This window comes from Hermetia illucens, chromosome 4 (assembly GCF_905115235.1).
Source record: "Hermetia illucens chromosome 4, iHerIll2.2.curated.20191125, whole genome shotgun sequence".
Classification (NCBI taxonomy): domain Eukaryota; kingdom Metazoa; phylum Arthropoda; class Insecta; order Diptera; family Stratiomyidae; genus Hermetia; species Hermetia illucens.
The window spans coordinates 124,220,568-124,241,518 of NC_051852.1; the positions used below are offsets into that span (position 1 = coordinate 124,220,568).

At 44.5% G+C, this 20,951-nt stretch overlaps 1 protein-coding gene across 1 annotated transcript; it reads left to right on the plus strand.

Annotated features, from left to right (window-relative positions):
* The first annotated feature begins 11,371 nt into the window (after positions 1-11,371).
* LOC119654058 (chymotrypsin-like protease CTRL-1) lies at positions 11,372-12,163 on the plus strand. Its single transcript, XM_038059223.1, has one exon. The coding sequence runs from the start codon at positions 11,372-11,374 to the stop codon at positions 12,161-12,163; it is 792 nt and encodes a 263-aa protein (XP_037915151.1).
* Positions 12,164-20,951: the final 8,788 nt, after the last annotated feature.

Genomic DNA, 20,951 nt, shown 5'->3' on the forward strand with positions numbered 1-20,951 from the left:
GAATGATGGTAAAGGACATGCTTTTTCAACAAAATATGCCTATCTGCTAATTGACAGCTACTACTTGATGTACTTAGATAACATCAAGTTGTATGCTGGTCGGTTGCGAATGGTAGACATGTTCAGCCGTGGTATTCGGATGTAGTTTGAATTATACTAGTGTCGATTCCAAGCTATCCGAAAAGGACATAGCATTGGTGATCTTCACATCCAATCTATAATCGAGACAGACTTCTACAAATACCTAGGAATTCTGCAAGGAACCCATGCTCTGCTATCCGAATTCCTGTGATATGTAAAGCTGGTGCTGAAACTGTATCTCTCGGGGAAGAATGAAATAAGTGCACTGAATGAATTCGCTGTTTCTTCACTGATTTATGCATTCAGAATGTTGCCGTGGATAAAGGCGGATCTGAAACACGTCTAGCGGCGGATACGGACTAATATGTCCAAATTTCAAATGCACCATCCAAACTCTACCGTGGAGCGGACAAGCCTGCCTCTTGGCATCGGAGGAAGGGGCGTGGTTGACGTGGCGGTACAACATCACCGCCAAGTCGACCATTGCGCGTTTATTTTCACGGCAAAGAACAGGCGAGTCCCTTGTAGTTACCTGTCAGCACGGCAGACTGTGGGCTGACTCCACTTAATTTGAAGGATCGGTCTTTCAATCCTCTAAGTGGGGTGAAAACGGAGCAAAAGCGGATCGATGAATGGAAGTCAAAGGCAATGCACATGAATTTGTTGGACTGATGGCTGCGTGCTGGGAGATCTTTGCTGAGAAGGAGGAATTTATATGTGCCATTCAGGGCGCCGTAATGAAAGAGCGGGTGGAGAACAACCAGTACAAAATGTGTAGTTCAGTGTTAGAGATCTTGAACCATCTCATTTCCGGCTGCACTGAAATGGTATTAGTGCAAAACACCAACAGGCATAATGATGTATGTAAAGTGATTAATCAAAAAGGTGTATACAAGCATGGGCTGATCACCAGAGCATGTCTGGTTTACCGATATAAGCCGCAAGCGGTACTTGACAGTTCTGCTTACAGCATGTATTGAGACGGGCAAGTTCTATCTGATCGCCACATACCGTACAACAAGCCTGACGTGCTCTTCATTGACAAGACGGGTCGCTCCGCGTATATTATTGAGGTTGGTATCCCCCATAATAACAACATTGAACGAAAATATGTGGAGAAACTATGAGCCACTGGCTCGGGGAGTGACAGAAATTGGGCTTCTCGAGCGGGTGGTTGTAGTTCCCATAATGTTATCAACTACCTAAATCCCTCACGCTTCCCTTGATGTCCTGCGACCATCACACAATCTAGTTTGGACCATGCAGAAGTACACCATTCTGCATACGTGCTCCATGTTAGGAGGAGTTCTTGACGGATTCTCATATTAACCTACCACCGGCCACCACCAGAGCCCCTTTATCTTTTAAGTTGGTAGGATCGTCAGAGCCTAAATGCTTGACACTTAGTGTGACATTAGATTGTGACAACTCGAAAAATAGATAAAAATAAATAAGAAAAATTAAAATGCTAAAAACTTACGGTTTCACCCGGAGCTCTGCGTGTTGTCATTCGTGTGTAACCAAGCATTCCGGGTTTTATCTTAAATACTATAATCATATTTATTTAAATACTATAATCAGCCGACACGTTGGGTCTACACGATTAATGCAATAAATGGTAACCAATGGAGGCGAGACTCAATATCTTAAGCTACGGTCTTCTTAGCTCTTGAGGCACGCTCGGTGGTCCTTTTGGTGTTTATAATCAGATTCACTGAATAAACCCGAAAATTTATGTAAAAACGTTTTGCAACGTTTTGCAAAAAAGCTTAACGGTTGATATACGCTGAAAAAATGAGTAGAAGATTACTGAGTATAGCATACTTCCTTTTAAAATCCCAACTAATTTCCAAACAACTCCTCCTCCTTTTCGTTAGCCTCCCCGTTCATTTTCTTGTTTTTCCAACTTCCTTCTACATATGTATATTGATGGATACTTTCTTTGACTTTTCTCTCAGTGTTTTCTTTTGCGTTTGCTACGAACGATAAGTTCCCAAAAGAGACCGCAGGACACTAGGAGCGTTGACGTTTCCAAATTTGGAGTTTGTTCCCCGCTTCAATTGTGACACCGATAGAAATTGAAGGGCTCGACTTCACAAAAGGATAATGACCTAATTGCTCCTTAGTGATCCGAAATAAATATGTATTTTACAGAAATTTAGCAGTTTGGTCCCCGGGAAATGTTCGCCGAATCCGACTAATCTTTCACGTCTTCCTCTCAATTAAACCTCGCGATTTCGTTCGGTTCCTAATTTAGGAAAAACTAATCATGTGAAAAACAACCGAATGTGTAAATCACGGGAGTTGTTTATTATGTTCACTTCGAAGTGTGTCTTTTTTCCTGGCCGTCTTTCGGCAGAACGAACCGCATAACTCCCCCAATCACGCCCACTCCTAGCAATTTCAAAATCTGAACTCTCTTTTCCAACACCCAAAAAATATCTGCCCCCGCAAAGGCGCGGCCACTACAAAGTATTGTTTAAATTGAAAACGGCTCGTCCTTTTTCGACTACAAAGTGATTTGCTCAGTAAATACCATATTTCGGGATATAACGCTTAGTTCTCAGAAACCTACTCAGTAAGGTGAAGCAAACTTCATTTAGAATTTTTCTGACTATTATGAAGCCACAGCTAATCTTTGAATATTAGCCCTGATAACTTCTCATATGCTTCAATCGTGGATATAAAAATAGATTCTCATTTAAAAGCTTGGCCATGAAATGGCTCATCGGTCATACGGGTCACCGAAACTCCAGTCCATCCTTCAATGGTCACTCGCCCGTCCAGCTTCCCATGTCGAGGAGGAATTTTCCTCCATAATTTGAATACCATTTTCATGAATTTAAGCTGAATTTACCCACGTTCCTACAATTTCGTTACTTTGCCAGATATTTGATGGAATTCTGTAGCCAAAAATAGCTTTGCGAATGCCCCTTCAATATCATTCTTAGTTTTAAAGCACATCCTTGGAATTGTTTTCTGTAATTTTCCACTTACATCTGGGGTAACACCCCCAAATACAAATTTGCCACATAAATGAAAGTTGAACCATCTACTTGAAAATAAGGAGGGCATTGTCCGACAATCATCTTCAAAAGTTTCGCAAAACGCTAAGCCATCGCTCTCCAGGGAGTCCACTTCATTCTTATCCGGCAAATCCAGCGGCAAAAGAAGTTTTCTACATCCATTTAATCGCAAATCTTTCTCAATAATTTTGAGATAACAATCTTTTTTTATCTCGCGATTTCCTTCGTACCAGTGACTGCAGGATATGCGAAAATCTTTGAAACAAGTACTATTTCGTATCTTAACATTTTTAGCTCGGAGAATTATGAACTCTCCTGCTCCCGGCACACTTAAGTGAAAACGCGTTGGGGCTAACAGTGAATTGGAGGTGAAGCCAAGAACAGGACATTCTGATAATTTACTTTGTATTACGTATTCAGATCTACAGAAGGACGAATACACAAAAGTAAATATAAAAGCGGAAGAGGATTATAGGGACTACACTTGAAAGTCGTCTGAAGGGTCCAGCAAAATTTTTCAAGGATAAATATTCCATGGCTTAACGTTTCTTTAAATTGTAGCATCTGGTGTTTGACCTGGGTAAACAGGAAGGGTCTGATTTAGAATAATATGGAGTGAAACGCTTATACATTACACATAAAAATAGTTGGAAGATTGAAATTGAAAAGCAATACCATTTACGTTTCTTGATGAAGGACAGCGTTCTAAACTAGTGATATCATTGTAACTTTTGACATTGGAATTAGGGTTGGTAGTCCAACTGGAACACTAAAGACGGGATTTCTAACTTCAAATTTCTCCCATATATAAGCGGTTTTATGTTGTTCATTAAGAAAATGGTTTTTTGCCAGAATTTCGTAATTTCTCATCTTGATCGCCACGAGAAAGAAGATTTCCAATATAATGAAGAAGGACGTTCCTGACCGTGTATATGGGTTCCGTCACTCTTCTCACAGGATCTACAGACAGTGCCCGTAGATATTCCCAGCTTCTCCACGTAAAAATTTAGCCTGTTATGACCAGGAGGTATTTCTACTAGGTTTTGGCAACCTTTGGAGCACTTCCCTTGTATCTTCCCATGAGCAGCGTGAACTGTTCCATTCCTGGTAGATTCTCCGGCCATTTTGAACGTCGTAGCCATGAACCCACTTCCGATGTCAAGGATGGGCTCTATTCCTTGCAGCGGTGTGCTTGCTACTTTTTTGACTATCTCGTCGGCCACATTATTGCCTTCTAAAGTTCAGTATGGCAGAGCATTGCTATACCAGTTTAAAATTCCTCTAGTTAAACCAAAGTGTCTTAAAAGCCGCTTGGCTCTTGGTAAAACAGCAATGTTCTATCACTATAGAGCCACATCTTTCTATGGCTTATATTTCCGCCTGAACTATAATAGACTGTTTAGCCATTTGTTCACAGTACGTTTTCTTTATACCAATGACCCCGCTCGCTCTCACTGTTGTAAAGGACTCGCCAGTGTACCAAGTAGTCAGTTGCTGGTTTAAGCCGTGAGTCACTGCCACCCTCGTCCACTTTTTCTATTACTCCGACATGTTAAAATTTCTTTTGGCAATGATTGTCGTTGTCATGCTATTCCTTGGTATCAATGATTCCGGATATCTTCTAGAAAGAATGTCAATCTTCCTTCAAGTTAGGCAGCCCCCACCTCGCTGATACTATTAGACATTCTAAATGTCGCCCTCCACGCCTGCACCTCTATGTGAAGATAAAGAGGAGTCGATCCCAGAAAGACCTCCATGGATATGTCCTCATTACCCTAATAAAAGACACGCAGGCCAATCTTTTAAATTCAGTTCTGCTCGACCAGATTACACTCCCATAGGTAATTATTGATCTTACTATTGTAGTGTATATCCAACGTGGTATTTTTATGATACATCCCCATTTTTTCTTGCTGTCAGTCTGAAAATCATCAAATTCCTTATAACTTTCTGTTATTTGCTTTCAACACGTAAATTCCTGAGTAATTTTTAGTCTAGTGTAATTCCAAAATATTGGCCTCTGTTTCTTGTTTCACCTCCATGCCATGTAATCGAATGGCTCTCAGGTCATCAACTCGCGATAGTGGATGTTGTGGTGGCTTTGGCTGGATTGATGTGCAGCCATAACCTTCTACACTAGGTACTAACAAGGGCATATATGCCCCTCTAGATAAAAATAATGCCATCTGCGTAATCCACAACCTGTATTGCAGCATTTGTTAGCTCTCCCAGGAGACCATCAACTGCTATACTCTACATTAGCGGTGATAGTATCCCACCTTGCAAGCAATCCTCTTTAACATCCTGTCCAAACAGAAAACCAGGGTGAATCCCACCTCCTGCGGACCAGAAGATTTCGTATTTATGTATGCGATGTATTGTCGGATGCTCCTCCGATGTCCAAAAATGCTGTGTGCCATTTCTTTAGCTGTCATTTCGTCGGTTCATATGGGGCAGTTGAGGTTAACCGTCCGGTTCGGTAAACATGTTGACATTAAAGTGGGTGGATTACGCTTTAGAATTTTAGTCTTTATTTAGTTGTCTATGCCCTTCCCCACAGTTTTAAGTACGAACAATGTTAGGCCTGAAAGACTGAGCGTGAAAAGAATCATTTTTACCCACTTTCAGAATGAAGATCACTTATACCCGCCTCCATGCCTTTGGAATATACCTCAAGACTATGATGCCGCTTATCACTCTTAGAAAAGATCCTACGATAATTTCTAGGCCTTTGTGGAGTAGTACTAGTAGATGCAATTCATTCTAGGTAATTTCAGTCGTTTACAGGTACCCACTGCCCATCTAACTCCAACTGCCAAGCATACCTCTTTCGCTACTTTCCAATTTTCCCTTTTCCCCTTCTGCCTGTTGTTGGGATATCAGGTAGAATATTGTTGTCTTTCCCTGTGAGAAAACACCCGGCGAAATAAGTTCTGATTAGCAGATTTTCTCTGAAGCTGTTTTATTTTGCTTACCTGATCGCCTTCCTATACGTCGTCAGTGCGTTTTGTACATCCGCTAGTCCCCGATTTGCTTCGCCATGGGAAACTTTTCGTTATCTATTTTCATTCTGGATAGGTTCCTGTCGTAATACATGACAAGACTGTTTCGGCCGAACAGCTTTTTTCGTGTGTGTAAATGACAACTTTGCGTCTTGTAAAAGAATCCCAATATGTTCTCCGGGAGTTCCCTACTATTCGTTTTACTTCCGAATTGCTGTCAATGTCGAGTATAATTATTTTGTGATTGGACATAGAGAGCTCAGCTGACACCCTCCAATTCTTGACTAGCCCACTCATCAGAGTTTTCCCTAGAGTGATGTCTAGCACTTCTTATCTGGTGTTGGTGCTGAGGAAAAGTGGTAGCACCTTCCTCTCACAGAACTTCACCAGACTAGTGACTAGCTCCGGTAGAATTCGGATGTGGTCCCCTAGAAAGAAACCCGATGCCACGATTGTCTTTCAGTTCTCTACCCGGCTTCCAGTAAGACTTGGACAGCCATAAAGTCTCCGGTCAGGAACTCTGAAAAACATATACTTTAAATTGCTTTTGGTTTTCTGCAAAACGAATCCCAAATTGCCTGCATACTGCATCCATGCAGATTACAAATTTGCCTCCGGTACACACAGGCAGTCTGAAGACCCAGGCTGGCACTATTCCAATGTTGCCCTTGTCCTGCCCGACTGTTCTGACATGGCGCTTTCCTGCAAGTTGCTGTCCACCCTAAGCCCTAGATGATCCAGGTCTAGGTAGTTCAGCTTTTTTTTCACTAGGTAGTGGTCTGATTCCCTGCTTGATCCTGTCCTTTTAGTCTCTATTTCCTTCAAGATTCCTTCGGGGACTACGGTAGTTTTTCCACTGGGTATCTCCTCCGGAGTATTTTTTCTCGCCTTTCCCTGAACACGTGCACAGGTATGTTGACGACAAGGTCTTCGATAGTTTCCTGCTCCTCAATGGTGAGGGTTTGCTCCGGAAATGTTTTTGGCAGCATTGCCAGGCAAGCGTCCATGACGGCAGTATAATAGTTAATGGCGAGCTTCCTGACTCCTATGTTCCCCTTACCTACTCGTGATTACTATTGGGTTCAGATTTGTGTTTTTTAGGAGCACTCCTCTCATGTGGGCTAATTTCAGCTCCTCTGGTTTCCCGCCTTTCTTCAGAAACGCAGGTACCATTTAGCACCTGTGCCAGTGAGGAATGTCTCTTGATGTCTGATATATTTATACTGACCTAAGACGTGCCTTTGTTTGCTTGTCCCTGCTTTTTGAGCAGTTGGCTGTAGCCCTCGAACTAGGCCAAAGTTGACCTTGACCCCCCTGCTTGACGTCCCAGCTTCTCGGTTTTTGGGTGTAAGCCCCTCGGTCTCAGTGTTTCAAAGATGTGCCTCCACCTGGTGCGCCAGTTTGTGTGCGGTACGGAGTCCCGCGTGTTTGATATTAGTTTTTTCAATATTCATTGGTTTCCACGAGTATGCGGATTAGGGGGTCCGTCGTGCCATAGCTCCTCGTAGCACCGTAAGGTTCAACTTACCTGCCGAGGCGACCAGGTATCAGTTACACTTCATTGCAAACTATCCACTGGGCATATTCCACATCACACCCTGAATTGGGGAGGAGTTTTTCGACCCCCAGTTCAGATTCGTAGCATTTTGTAAATGGCAGGGTCATCTCGTACAGAGTGTGGCTATCACCACGGACTAACGCGACGGTCTTAGTAGACGAGATATTTGTCCTCTCAAAGAGAGACAAGCAAGCTACCAGCCAAATATCACCCTCAGAGGGAGACTTCCAGGGAGCTATATTCTACGTCAATCTATCTTGCAGTCCATTGCTTAATCTCTTTTGTCGTCGTTACTTTCAGCTTAATTTCTTACGATTGTTTTTAGGAGGGACTCTTAAATATTGGCGGGGACAATAAACCGATAATATGACAAGTTGAGCTGACCGCACCAACAAGCAAAACGAGGTGAATTAAATTAAATCCTTACTGATTACTTTTCATAGATAGTGTTTCACCTGATGTTTAATCAAAATCGATCGTCACAGGACAACGCACACGAAATGTTACACATGCTATGGAGCCACGAACCTTAGAGGGCATCTTGGTTTCTAAAATCTTCTCGAGAAAGAACAGCTGAAAACCAAAAACAGTGTAACCACTAAGGTAGGTAGGTATCAGTGGCCGCTCTGAGGAGCCCAATTAGCGCTTTAGTGCGCCGTTTTTATGCCACAAATTCCTAAGATCGTGACTGTTGTTATGGGAGCAGGGAGCAGAGTCCAGCCGGCTCGGATCTTCAGAGCCAGCCCGTAGCATTCACGAAAGAAAGCAGCTCTCCCACCCTGCAGCTAGAAATCTCTTTGGGGTCCCCTCTAGCCAGAGCTGTGCATGATAGAAGAGAAGAGAAAAAGTGCATGAAGGTTTCGCTTCCTTCTCCGCAGCTTCGGCAATGCGAATTGTAGGGTATGCCGAGCCTAACGGCGTGGTCCCCTATGGACCAGTGCCCCGTGCAGACCACCGTAATCTTGAATGCATTTGCACGCGTCTGGCATAGGAGCTCTCGTGATCGGCCTATGTTATAAGCGGGCCAAACTCTACTTGACTTGGCACAGCTCGTAAGACTTCGCCTTCGCCTTCGCAACCACTAAACACTTCCATAATTTTTTGGGAGCTTCCCTGACTTGCATTTTTCATGGATACCCAAGGGATCTCGTCCAGCTTCTCCTAAATGTCTCCAGCACAGCAGAAGTTCCTGTTACATCTGATTACCAGCAGAGTTCCCTCCGGATGCCCAGTGTATATGGAAATTTAAACAATGAAAGTTTTGCTTTTGACAAAAATTTCGGGTCTCTGAATGGTTTGGTGACCTGAACTGACTGAAAAGTATCACAATATGATCTGAGAAGGATCTCTCGTCAAACACTCTCCAGTTCTTCAACCTAAGAATCCCATTGTCGGTTAGTAAGGTGATATCAAGGACCTTCTTTCCGAAAATGCAAAGTTGGGGTACTGCCCTTGTTACACACTCACAGAATTGTATTAAGAATGAAATCAAAGACCAACTCACCTTTTCGTTGATTTCCCAGCCGCATATTTCTTGCATTACCCACGCAACCTATCAACAGTTTAGCCTTCTTTGCTGCTCAGGTGGTCGCCAAATGTTGCACTTCTTCCCGCGAAGCTGATCAGTCAGTCCCTTCTTCTGTGGAATTTATTCCAATATTTCCTGACGAGCCCTTTGACAGTGCGATTGTCTCCGACCCACGGCTCCTGTACTAGGACGATGTTGATGTCTCTTTCTAGGAAGAAGACAAGCAGATTAACCGAAGCGCACTTCGAGTGCTGCAGATTTATCTGCGCTACCCTCAGCATGATCTGCCTGCGTGGGGACACTTTGCGTTCTTGACTCCAAACCGCACTTTGTAATCTACCTTCTATAACGCCTTCAGGCGTTTATATGGAGCAGTAAAGGTTGGCTATTCGCCTGCGGGTTCTCCACCTTGATAACTATATAGTCATCCATGGGAATCCTGGGGTGAAAGCGCAAGGATTAGACGATCGGTCTTCTGGGGATCTTGTCGTAGGGAATGACTTTGAGCTTTACGCCTTCTCAGGCGTCACTGATCTTAGCGACGCATAAACCAAGAAAGGCCCTGAAGATTTGGTCCTCACAAGCAATAACGTGGAATCCTCGGACCACCCGAGAGGAATCGAAACAGGGGATGGATCCCGTTTATTCGCATTTGGGTGCCAGGAGATGCTCGATAACCATTTCCAACAGCCTGGGCTCAACGCTAGTTCACACCTCCGGCGTTAGTTTGCTGCTGGCCGAATTGCCATCTGCCAGCGCCATACATAAGTGACCCCTGGCCATGTTGCTGAAGAATTTCACAATTCGTGGCTCGTCCACTGTTTGTTGTTACTTACCTGTCTGCAGAAGCTGCTTAGCTTCCGAGCACTTGCTCACTTTACTCCGCTTAAGTTTTTGTTTGACCTGGTTGCAATCGGTCTCGCGGTTAAGAGTGGTGGGCTTCACCTTCTGCTTGTCTGTCAGGCGTTTGCTGTTATATTCATCAACAATCGCCTGGTATTTAACGAAGTCCTTTTCAACCTACCCGTTGGCAGCACCGGCCTCCTTATTCTTCGCAATCTTGCTGAGAATATACATGGCCTTCTTGTACTGACTCTTGAACAGTGGACCTCCGCTTTTTAACTGGTTTCCGGTGATCGACATTCTTGTCAGTCCTTGCTTTTGAGATGCCCCCCCAAGTTGACGGTTTCGAGTTAGGAGTACTACGACTGGTACTTGCTACACCTAGCTTAACGGCGGTGGTTTCCAAGTTGGAACGTATGACCAGCTATATATGGAAAGTTTGGTCGAAATCCTACCATTCCTAACAAATTTGTCTGCTTTGTGTAAGTTCACTGTACCATTGGAAACGTACATGCATATAGAATGTATGTATTACATTAAAGCAAATAAGTTCACTTAATTAATACATAAAGACTATGAGCTTTGCATAAGTCAAGCCACCAAATTCTAATTCCACGAAACCCTTCATACCTGAAGATTTTATTTTGGGACTTTTATATGTGTTAGCACATCCAAGAACAAAACACTTTAAACGAGGGTGCAGTATCTCCAATTGAGTTCAACAAATTTGTTCTTCTTTATTCGCTAAATATTTTTCGGAAACAAAGGAACAAGGGGCTATAATTTCGAGCTGATAATAGTCCGATCACATTCTCAGAAAACATTGCTTTCCTCCCGTTGTTTTATTTACCTCCCATTTACCCAATTATAATGAATCACGAGGCAGCCTGCTGACATTGTCATACCCAATTAAAACAAGGGAGCGTTTGTTGAAAATGAACAGAAACGCCATTTCTAAAAATTCCGCGATTATCCAACCAACGGATTTCACCTAATCCATGATAATGCGGTAGTACATACTAGAAATGTACACCCAAGAAAAAAACCCGAATTCAGATAATCAAAACACTGATCAATTACTGAATGACTAAAACACTAATATTCGAATTTAAGAATCCCCCACAAAACCAACGTTTTACTAACCTGAAACAAAATTAAATTCTTACCAGACTACAACGCTTCCTGTTTATTTCCAGATTTTTCAATCAGCAATATATGTTCCGTTCAAGTGATAACGATTGCGATTATCACAAAATCCCCCAGACTTCGGGTATAAATTGAGAAACCTCCCTACTTTCATCAGTCCACGAAAAATCTACATCCAAATACAACAATGAAAGCGTTTTCATCCTTACTAATCACCTGTGGAATTGCAGGGATCCTTCTTCAAATCAGCTTTGCCAAACCTCAAGCAAGAATTCTAGATGGAACCCCTGTGGACACCTTGAGACGATTTCCTCACTACGTAACCATCACCAGAGGAAACTCCGAGGACAGCAAATATTGTGGAGCATCAATTATATCTGATCAGTGGATCCTGACTGCATTGCGTTGTGTGGACCAAGGAGAATTCACCATTCACTTCCTAATTAAGAACCTCCACGGATCTGCAAGGTCATTCGCAATTACGCTGGATGAATTTTCGGTAGTTCCGTACCCAACAGACTACGATAATATCGCCCTCATCAAACTACCAATCACTCTTCAATTCTCCGAGTACCTTGCACCAATCCAGTACAGCGGAATAAAGGGCGATTACAGTGGAAAGAACAATGGCTTCGTAGTGATGCCTGGCTTTTCACCAGGTCAAACCGATGCGTTGACATATGGAATGTTCAAGTTGACTTCCTCAAACCAGTGTCGAGCAATATATGGAAATCTGTTTGATGAGTATCTGGACATTTGCACTGTGGGTTGGGGAAACAGTAACCAGATGCCGTGTGAAGGTAACGAGGGTGGCGGACTTGTTTTTGGATGGCCCCGAGAACCACGTTTGGTTGGGATCTTCAGTTCACCCACAAAATGTGTATCAGGAAATCCAGCGATTTATGTAAAGTTATCAGAATATGAATCATGGATCAACCAAACTATTCAAAACTATAAAGTCGAACCAGTTAAGTACTAAGGCATTATGCTTTTACAGAATAACATTCCGATGACAACCTTTCAATAACCAATAAAGGAAAATTTGAATATCAATCCCTTCTTTGAAGTAATTTACCCTTTTATGATCCCCGCACTACTCTTCTTCACAATCAGTGTCAAAACAAATACTTGTTGCCCTGGAAGGCATCCCTCGAGACCTTCCATTTGATACTCCACTTGGTTGTATTTGGGGAAAAAATTCTTGCCCCCTCTTTTAGGCGTATGGTTACCCCCCACCTCCTTAAGTTCGAGCGAACTCTAAAGCGCAGAAAAGGGGAAAACACAACCGGTACTATCATCAAACTTACCTAGTGAAACTGTCCCGAACTATCTGGAAAAACGCACTAATGAGTCTTCTGGGACTATGTGAAGAGAAAAGGAAGACGGCAAAAGAGATCGCGGGCAGATACGCTGATTTAACTACAACAAGCAAGCTGACATACGCGGAAATCTCGCGGAAGGTCAAGGCCGAAAGTTGCCTCATGGACTTGGCTGAACACGTTAACTGAATAAGACGCACACAGAAAGGCGATTTACTCCTTGAGCTTAGGCCTGATCTCTACAAGAAGATCGAGTCATCACTGAGCAAAGCAGTGCAGATAAAGGTGGGCTCAATGCTGATTGAGTGCAAGGACCAATGAGATCATCACAAAAGCGGATGCTTAACCTAGATTCGGTCCTTGAGCCCAATTTGGTACTCAGGTGGTCCCAATGGCCTTGCCATTCGAAGTAGCGAAAAAAGCTATTGCAGTTGCGTGCTGATCGTGCATTGAAGGGTATCCTGATAAGCGTTTCGTAGCCGTGCACTCAAGAAGAGTGTGGATGTAGGTGCAAGTTATTGAATTCGCAGTGTTGATGCGGGACCATCACGACCACGTTGCCGCTCGGCGAAGTGATATAAGCTATTTAATTTAAAAACTATAAGTCGTTTAGTTAAAAAAAAATATTTACATATATATAAAAGGTGTTAGTCCGTGCACTTATTGTGAAGAAGAACAGATTAAGAAAAAGTGTTACCACTGGAAATAAGGCAAACCCGTATTAGGGTGATGAAAAAGGTGCCACCGCCCCCAATGGAACGCAAGTTCCAGGCAGCGTCAAACAAAAAGCGTCTCAAAAATAACGCCGATCACATCAGATGACGACTCTGACGCTACTATTAAGAATGGAGAACTAAGAAATCGTAGCCTTGACAAAGCAGAATGCGACCCTTCTCCGCAAACTAGATGAGGTACTTGATAAGAACAACTCCCTAGAAGAGCTGGTCCGGAGGCTGCAGTCGACGATTGCTTCCCTTGAGGCAAGTACTCAGAGAACTTTCGATGCATCGTGCACGAAAACGATCATCAGTTCATTGACGCAATAGCTTCGCCAGCACCCACAACAATAACACGAAACTACAACCACGTGCACTGGTCCAATCGAAACACAGGGAGGCTAAGATGGACATTTCACCAGCTGCCCCGAGTCCGTCACCAAAGAATTGCTAGTCAAGAAATCAGGAAGTTCCAACGACCAAATCCTCTGTAAAAATAAGAGGGACTACTCAGCGACTAAAGACCATCTTGTGAAGAACCAGGCGAAGTTTTTCACTTATACGCTCCCGCCGGACAAAAACGACCACACATACACCCCACAAGAGATTGCCGATGATCTGCATGCGCAACGCATCTCTAGCGTGCTTTACATCAAACTCTTCGTCACAACGAAGGCTAAGCAAGAGGGCCGTAGATTGAGCCTGTGGCTTGCTACCACTGACGCATCTTTCGAGATAGACCATCTCACGCCAATAAAATCGATAAACCGAATCTTATTCCGGTTCGAGAAAATCACTAACAAACAAATTCTGCAGTAAAAAAACTACCAGTAGGTCGGGCTGTCAGCACCGAGCTGCCACCTCCAATACCGCTGCGAATTTCCCAAGTGCATGAACTGGGGCAAGTGACCTCGCCTACTACCACAAGTTCTCTAACTTTATCAAAGTTATAACAAGGAGGAACGCCCACAAACGGGCACCTCCATCCCGGACCAACCCGATCCAACCAAGCAAACCTCGCATGATATCAGCGCCCTCTTCCACTCGGCCATCCGTTTCTTCCACCGACGCACTTCACAGCGGCAACCCAAATATACCAACTTCACAAGCACCAACCAATCCAACTATCCCTGATCTTCAGCAATTTGCTGAACAATCTCGACATTTATGACGATGTTCAACACGTTAATAAACATACGGGCATCTAATGATGGATATTAGGATCGTTGAATTAAACATCAACTCTTTAGTCCGTCGGGTTCGTAGACATAAGCTCGAGCTATTCCTCGGCGAGCACAACCTACAAATACTGCTACTCTGTGAAACCAGGCTACACTACAGTGATAGTCCCACATTTCCCAATTTTAACCTCTTTCTAGCTGACAGACACCATCCTAACCAAAACCCAGCACTTCTCGCCGAAAGCACCGCAATATTAATTTCTGATAAGTTCCTTACCACCCAGCTTTTCCTTCCACCTAATTTCCGTAAACCACTGGAAGCAACTATCGCCTCTATCGAAACCACATCCGGCTTCATCTATGTCGTTTCCTCTATTGCCCTAATCAACTAATCAACTCTACCAACAGATCCTATTGCGAGAACCAGCCCTTCCCAACTGGCAAATCGTGGTCTCCAATTTTTGGGGATGATTTAAATGTCAGACATATCTCCTGACTTGATGCCTATACAAACAACAACGGCCGCCAATTACACCGCTGGCTGATATCCAGCCCAGGAATACAAAATATCTTCATTTTAGTCTGGCACTCCCGACTTACAACATAAGGAACTGCCACGCTGACATACATTACGTAAATCCATACTCGAACATCTTCCCCTTTCTCGAGACCGTTGCTGGCTTCAGTGACCACGATGCCATTATCCTTGATATCCAACTCCCTGATAGAGTCATGCGTCCACCGCCCCTAATTGCACCTGACTTCAGGAATGCTAACCAATCTCTTAGAACGAAGCTGTTCCAAATTCATCTGCGCCAAAATCGCCGGGTGTCCAATGATGTAATTGATGGCACGTTTCGTCAGTACACTGAAGTAATTCAGGTAGTATGCGATGAGCTTGTGCCAACCCGCACTCTTAATTACCAAAACCTTATCTCTTTCCCGCACGACATCCTCCAAATTATACAATATAATAAAACCATTTGTTGGCGATTATTTAGAAATAGATACTCTCCACAGTATTCCTTCTTTAGGAATGAAATCGATGACCTCGATAAGTCAATCCATGGTGGGATCCTCACCCTAAATACTACCCACCTACATAACCGCGTATCTCATATAGAACTTAACCTAAACTTCGCAAAATCTTCCTGCAAATAAACAAAGCTGTCAGACTCAATGATATTCTACCCCTCCTCCGCTCTGCAGCCATTAGCCCTTTTTCGGCCCTCTTTAATTAATCACTGCCTGGAGAACGCCCACTTTCTCGCAGGCTGGAAGTATGCTCAAATCATTCTTCTTCCTAAAAGGAATGAAAATCCTCTCCTTCCTGATAGCTACAGACATACCTCCATCCTCTCAACCTCCGCCAAAATCTTCGAGCGAACCATCGAAATCATCATCGATGAGCACTGTGACAGCAAGAACACTATCCCAGATTTCCAGTTCGTCAATAGAACAGATCATCCGGCTGAACACGCCCTGCTAGTCCTCAAAGTCAACATCTTGCTCAGGGTTCACCGCCAGACACCCATAATAGCGTGCCTCCTTAACGTAAGGAAAGCTTTTCACTTCGTGTACCAATATGGGTTTTTTTTTCGGTTAGGTTAGGTAAATTCATTTACGCAGACAGTGTTGGACTCCCGGTTCGGTACGTCGTCGGACTACCAACTAAACCCATCGTCAGAGAGCTGGAACCATTTATCACATTACTTCGAGCTAGTTCCCAAACTCTCCCGCTTTGCGGAGCCTTCAAATCAGGGAATTCCTTTCACCAACGGGAGGGGAGAGGAGGAAAGGAACTGTCAGTTCAAGGAACCCCCATCCGGCTCCTCCACCGGTCGAGCTCTATCTTCTTAGAAACGAAAAGGGCCCGAACGTAATGGGCAAAACGGCTCCACCTATCAGCACTCCACAGCATCTCTTCGACAATGTTGTCCGGAACGAGATTGACGAACCCCATCCTACCTTCCACAAGAAGTGGCAATATGGGTTAGTCCATGAGCTTATCTTAAATTTGAACCCGCACTTATACAAGTTAATCTTTCGCTTTCTAGATGTTCGGCAACCCCAAGTGAAAATTCAGAAACAGCTCTCCTCTTCCAATACCAGCCCTGCTGCTTTTTTCTCGCTCTTCACAGCATCATCATCATCATCAACGACGCAACAATCGGTATCCGGTCTAGGTCTGCTTAATCTGCCGAGGTCCACCCACTCGATATCCCTAAAAGCCGTCTAACGTCCTGACCTACGCCATCGCTCCATCTTAGGCAGGGTCTGCCTCGTCTTTTTTTCTACCATAGATATTGCCCTTATAGACTTTCCGAGTGGGGTCATCCTCATCCATACGGATTAAGTGACCCGCCCACCGTAACCTATTGAGCCGGATTTTATCCACAACCGGATGGTCATGGTATCGCTCATAGATGTCGTCATTGTGTAGGCTACGGAATCGTCCATCCTCATGTAGGGGGCCAAAAATTCTTCGGAGGATTCTTCTCTCGAACGCGCCTAAGAGTTCGCAATTCTTCTTGCTAAGAACCCAAGTCTCCGAGGAATACATGAGGACTGGCAAGATCATTGTCTTGCACAGTTAGAGCTTTAACCCTGTGGTGAGACGTTTCGAGCCGAACAGTCTTTGTAAGCTAAAATAGGCTCTATTGGCTGACAACAACCGTGCGCGGATTTCATCATCGTAGCTGTCATCGGTTGTGATTTTTGACCCTAGATAGGAGAAATTGTCAACGGTCTCAAAGCTGTAGTCTCCTATCTTTATTTTTCCCCTTCGACCAGTGCGGTTTGATGTTGTTTGTTGGTTGGTTTTCGGTGCTGATGTTGCCACCATATACTTTGTCTTGCCTTCCTTGATGTGCCTTTCAACCTGTGCCTGCTCGATCTGGATGAAGGCAGTTTGTACGTCTCGGGTGGTTTTTCCTATACTGCCGATATCGTCAACATAGGCCAGTAGTTGGGTGGACTTAAAGAGGATCGTACCTCTTGCATTTACCTCAGCATCATGGACCACTTTCTCGATTGCCAGGTTAAAGAGAACGCATGATAAGGCATCCCCGTGTCGTAGATCGTTGTTGATGTCGAATGGTCTTCAGAGTGATCCTGCTGCTTTTATCTGGCCTCGCACATTGGTCAGGGTCAGTCTAGTCAGTCTTATTAATTTCGTCGGGATACCGAATTCTCTCATGGCCGTGTACAGTTTTACCCTGGCTATGCTATCATAGGCGGCTTTAAAGTCGATGAAGAGATGGTGCAACTGATGTCCATATTCCAACAGTTTTTCCATCGCTTGCCGGACAGAGAAAATCTGATCTGTTGCTGATTTGCCTGGAGTGAACCCTCTTTGGTATAGGCCAATGATGTTCTGGGCGTATGGGGCTATCCGGCCTAGCAAGATAGTGGAGAATATCTTGTAGATGGTACTCAGCAACGTGATAACTCTATAATTGCTGCACTGGGTAACATCTCCCTTTTTATGTATGAGACAGATAATGCCTCTCTACCAATCGTCAGGCATTGATTCGCTGTCCCATACCTTGAGCACAAGTTGATGAACCACTTGGTGTAACTGGTCGCCTCCGTATTTAACCATTTCGGCTGTAATTCCATCGGCTCCTGGCGACTTATGATTTTTTAGCCGATGAATTGCACGGACTGTTTCTCCCAAACTTGGTAGTAACAGTGTTTGTCCATTGTCTTCAGTTGGCGGGATTTCCAACTAGCCGATGTTCTGGTTGTTCAGTAGTTCATCAAAATACTCAACCCATCGCTCCAATATGTCCATTCTGTCGGAAATCAGATTTCTCTCTTTGTCTCAGCAGGATGATCGAGGTGTATAAGGCTTCATCCTGCTGATTTGTTGGTAAAACTTGCGCGCCTTGTGCGGTTGCTCCCTGTACTTTTCTAGTTCACAGACCTGTTGGTTCTCCCAGGCTTCCTTTTTCCGTCTGTGAAGTCGCTTCTTCGCTCGACGCAGTGCGCGCGTTCTTTGAGAATGCAACATTACTCGGTTTGCTGCATTCTTCCGTTCCATTGCTAGCTTACATTCATCGTCAAACCAGCCTTCCGACTCTTTTTGCGGCTGGGGCCAAATATGTTTGTGGCTGTATCCATGATAACGTTCTTCAGGTGGTTGTGAAGATCATTTGTTGATGCTTCATCTCCAGGTCTTCTGTTGACTGCGGTTATTGCGGCATCCATTTCCCTCTTATAGGTGTCGCAGAGGGCTGTGTTATGGATGGCTTCAGTGTTAACTCTCACCTGATTGTCAGAGGGGATTCTAGGTGGTGTTGTTATTCGAGCTCAGAGCATCATGCCAACGAGATAGTAATGCGAGTCTGTATTGGCCCCCTATATGTTCTGACATTCATTAAGGCTGAGAAGTGGCGGCGTTCAATCAACACGTGATCAATTTGGTCGAAAGTGATCCCGTCTGAAGAGGCCCACGTATGTTTGTGGACCGCTTTCCGCGCAAACCTGGCACTTTCAACAACCATTTCGTGTGACCCTGCTAGTGGAATAATCCGCAGTCCGTTATCATTTGTATTTTCGCGTAAGCTATGGGAACCAACGTATCGCCTGAATACGGGCTCCTTCCCTACTTGGCTGTTCCTCAAGTATGATACTGATATCATATCTGGGACAAGCTCCGAGGGTTCGTTCTATTGCCTCGTAGAAGGTATCCTTCTCCGACTTTGCAGTCTCCCCTGTAGGGGTGTGAACGTTAATGAGGCTTATATTTCTAAACTTGCCTCGCAAGCGCAGAGTGCATAGCCGTTCGCAGCAGGCTTCATTTTTTGGCTGACTAAGAAACCTACTCCGAGCACATGGTTTACTGGATGGCCACTATAATATATGGTGTAGCGGCTCTTCTCCAGGAAACCGGTCCCTGTCCAACGCATCTCCCGTAACGCTGTTACATCAGTCCTATATTCGGACAGGGTATCGGGGGAGGGGAGTACAGGGAGCGCACGTTCCATGAGAAAATGCGCAAATCGTTATTCCGTTGTCGTTGCCGGGTTCGTTGTTGTATAATCCGTCCAGTCCGAAGCTCCTGTTGTGGCTTCGTAACATGTTGTTTTCCGTATAGGGTTGTCAGCCCTACCCAACCCCCAACCTGGAGGACCAGTTGGTACAATTTGTCCCGTTTTTAGGCGCGGGAGACTCGCCTTCATCCTTCTCCGTCTGCAGCCTTCGTTAAGAAAGTGCTCCCAACGGTCACCACGTGGAGGTGGAGATAGGGTTTGGTAGTAGAGTTGTTGGTGGTGGTTCAGCAGGCATTTCCCAGGTTTTATGCTCCATCGTGGGTACCAATCCACGCTTCACCCTGGGACCTATACTACCCTTTGACCACCTCCTCAATGGCCCATCATATGTGATCGGCGAGTCCTGTACCTATCGTCCGCAATTAGCATGAAGTGAAGCTGTTTCGGAGTGGCAAAATAGATGGGTCGATTCACGTAAAGGATGTTGAGCTCACAGGATTATTCCAGATGTCTTGAAATGGATCAAACGAAGGTACGGTTAAGTTAGCTACGACCTAACTCAATTTGTAAGTGGAGACGGAGAGTACCGTACACGCCCTTATCGCTTCGGGCATGACGACTCCCCGTATAGAACCACTTGCGAGTTGATTTCGGAGGATGAGGAAAATGTTGTTTTTAACTGCTTGTTTTTTCGCTGCCTGAGCATGCATGCTCTCTGGAAGGTGTAAACTTACGTTGTAGGGACTCGGAACCCCAGTACTGGCAGGTTTTAAAAGTGAGCAGGATCCCGGCTGCAGTGCCTTGCTAGTGAATAACTTAGCCACGGTAAAATCTATTGCTATAAGTGATTCAGAATTGGTGAAGAAGGTGTGACCTCAACAAGAACACTATCAACGAAGGCAAAAAATCTTGGGCTTGACGACTAGGGCGGTCTCGACACACATCGCATTTATTCAAGAAGCAGGGTCCAGACTAGGTTAAAGGAGGCTCTGCAGCGCGCTAAATAGAAGCAGTGGCAGCCGCTGGTAACAACCAGCCGATAAGCTGATGGCAATCCAATGGTGATTTAGTTATAAATATAGTGCCTCGAAAAATAGGACCCAAAGAAACCGACCGGATTCTGCGGGAATTGCTCCCTATTTAGGTTAATGTAAATAGCGTCGAAAGCACCGAAGATTGACCGCTTTTCACCTTGAAAAAGCTGGAAAAGGCTGTATTTTCTGTAAAAACTAAGCAAGTTCAAAAACCGTGCAGTATCCTGGCACAAGTAAACAAACTGGTTTTCCACCATCGCCCGGACCTACCGCTGCAATTTAACGTTTCTCTGAAAGTAGATATCTTTCTTTTCTGATACAAAGTGGTAAAACTTGCACTGATCAGCAAAGGAAAAGGAGACCCTGAGGTGCCGTCTACATATCGACGACCCCATATGCTCGACACAGCCGGGAAAGTGCTCAATGAAACGGACAACTCGATTCTAAAACCGAGAGATCCACAGTGCATGTTGCCATGGAGGTCGTGAATGCAGTTCACCTGCTGAAGCGTACAACCCTC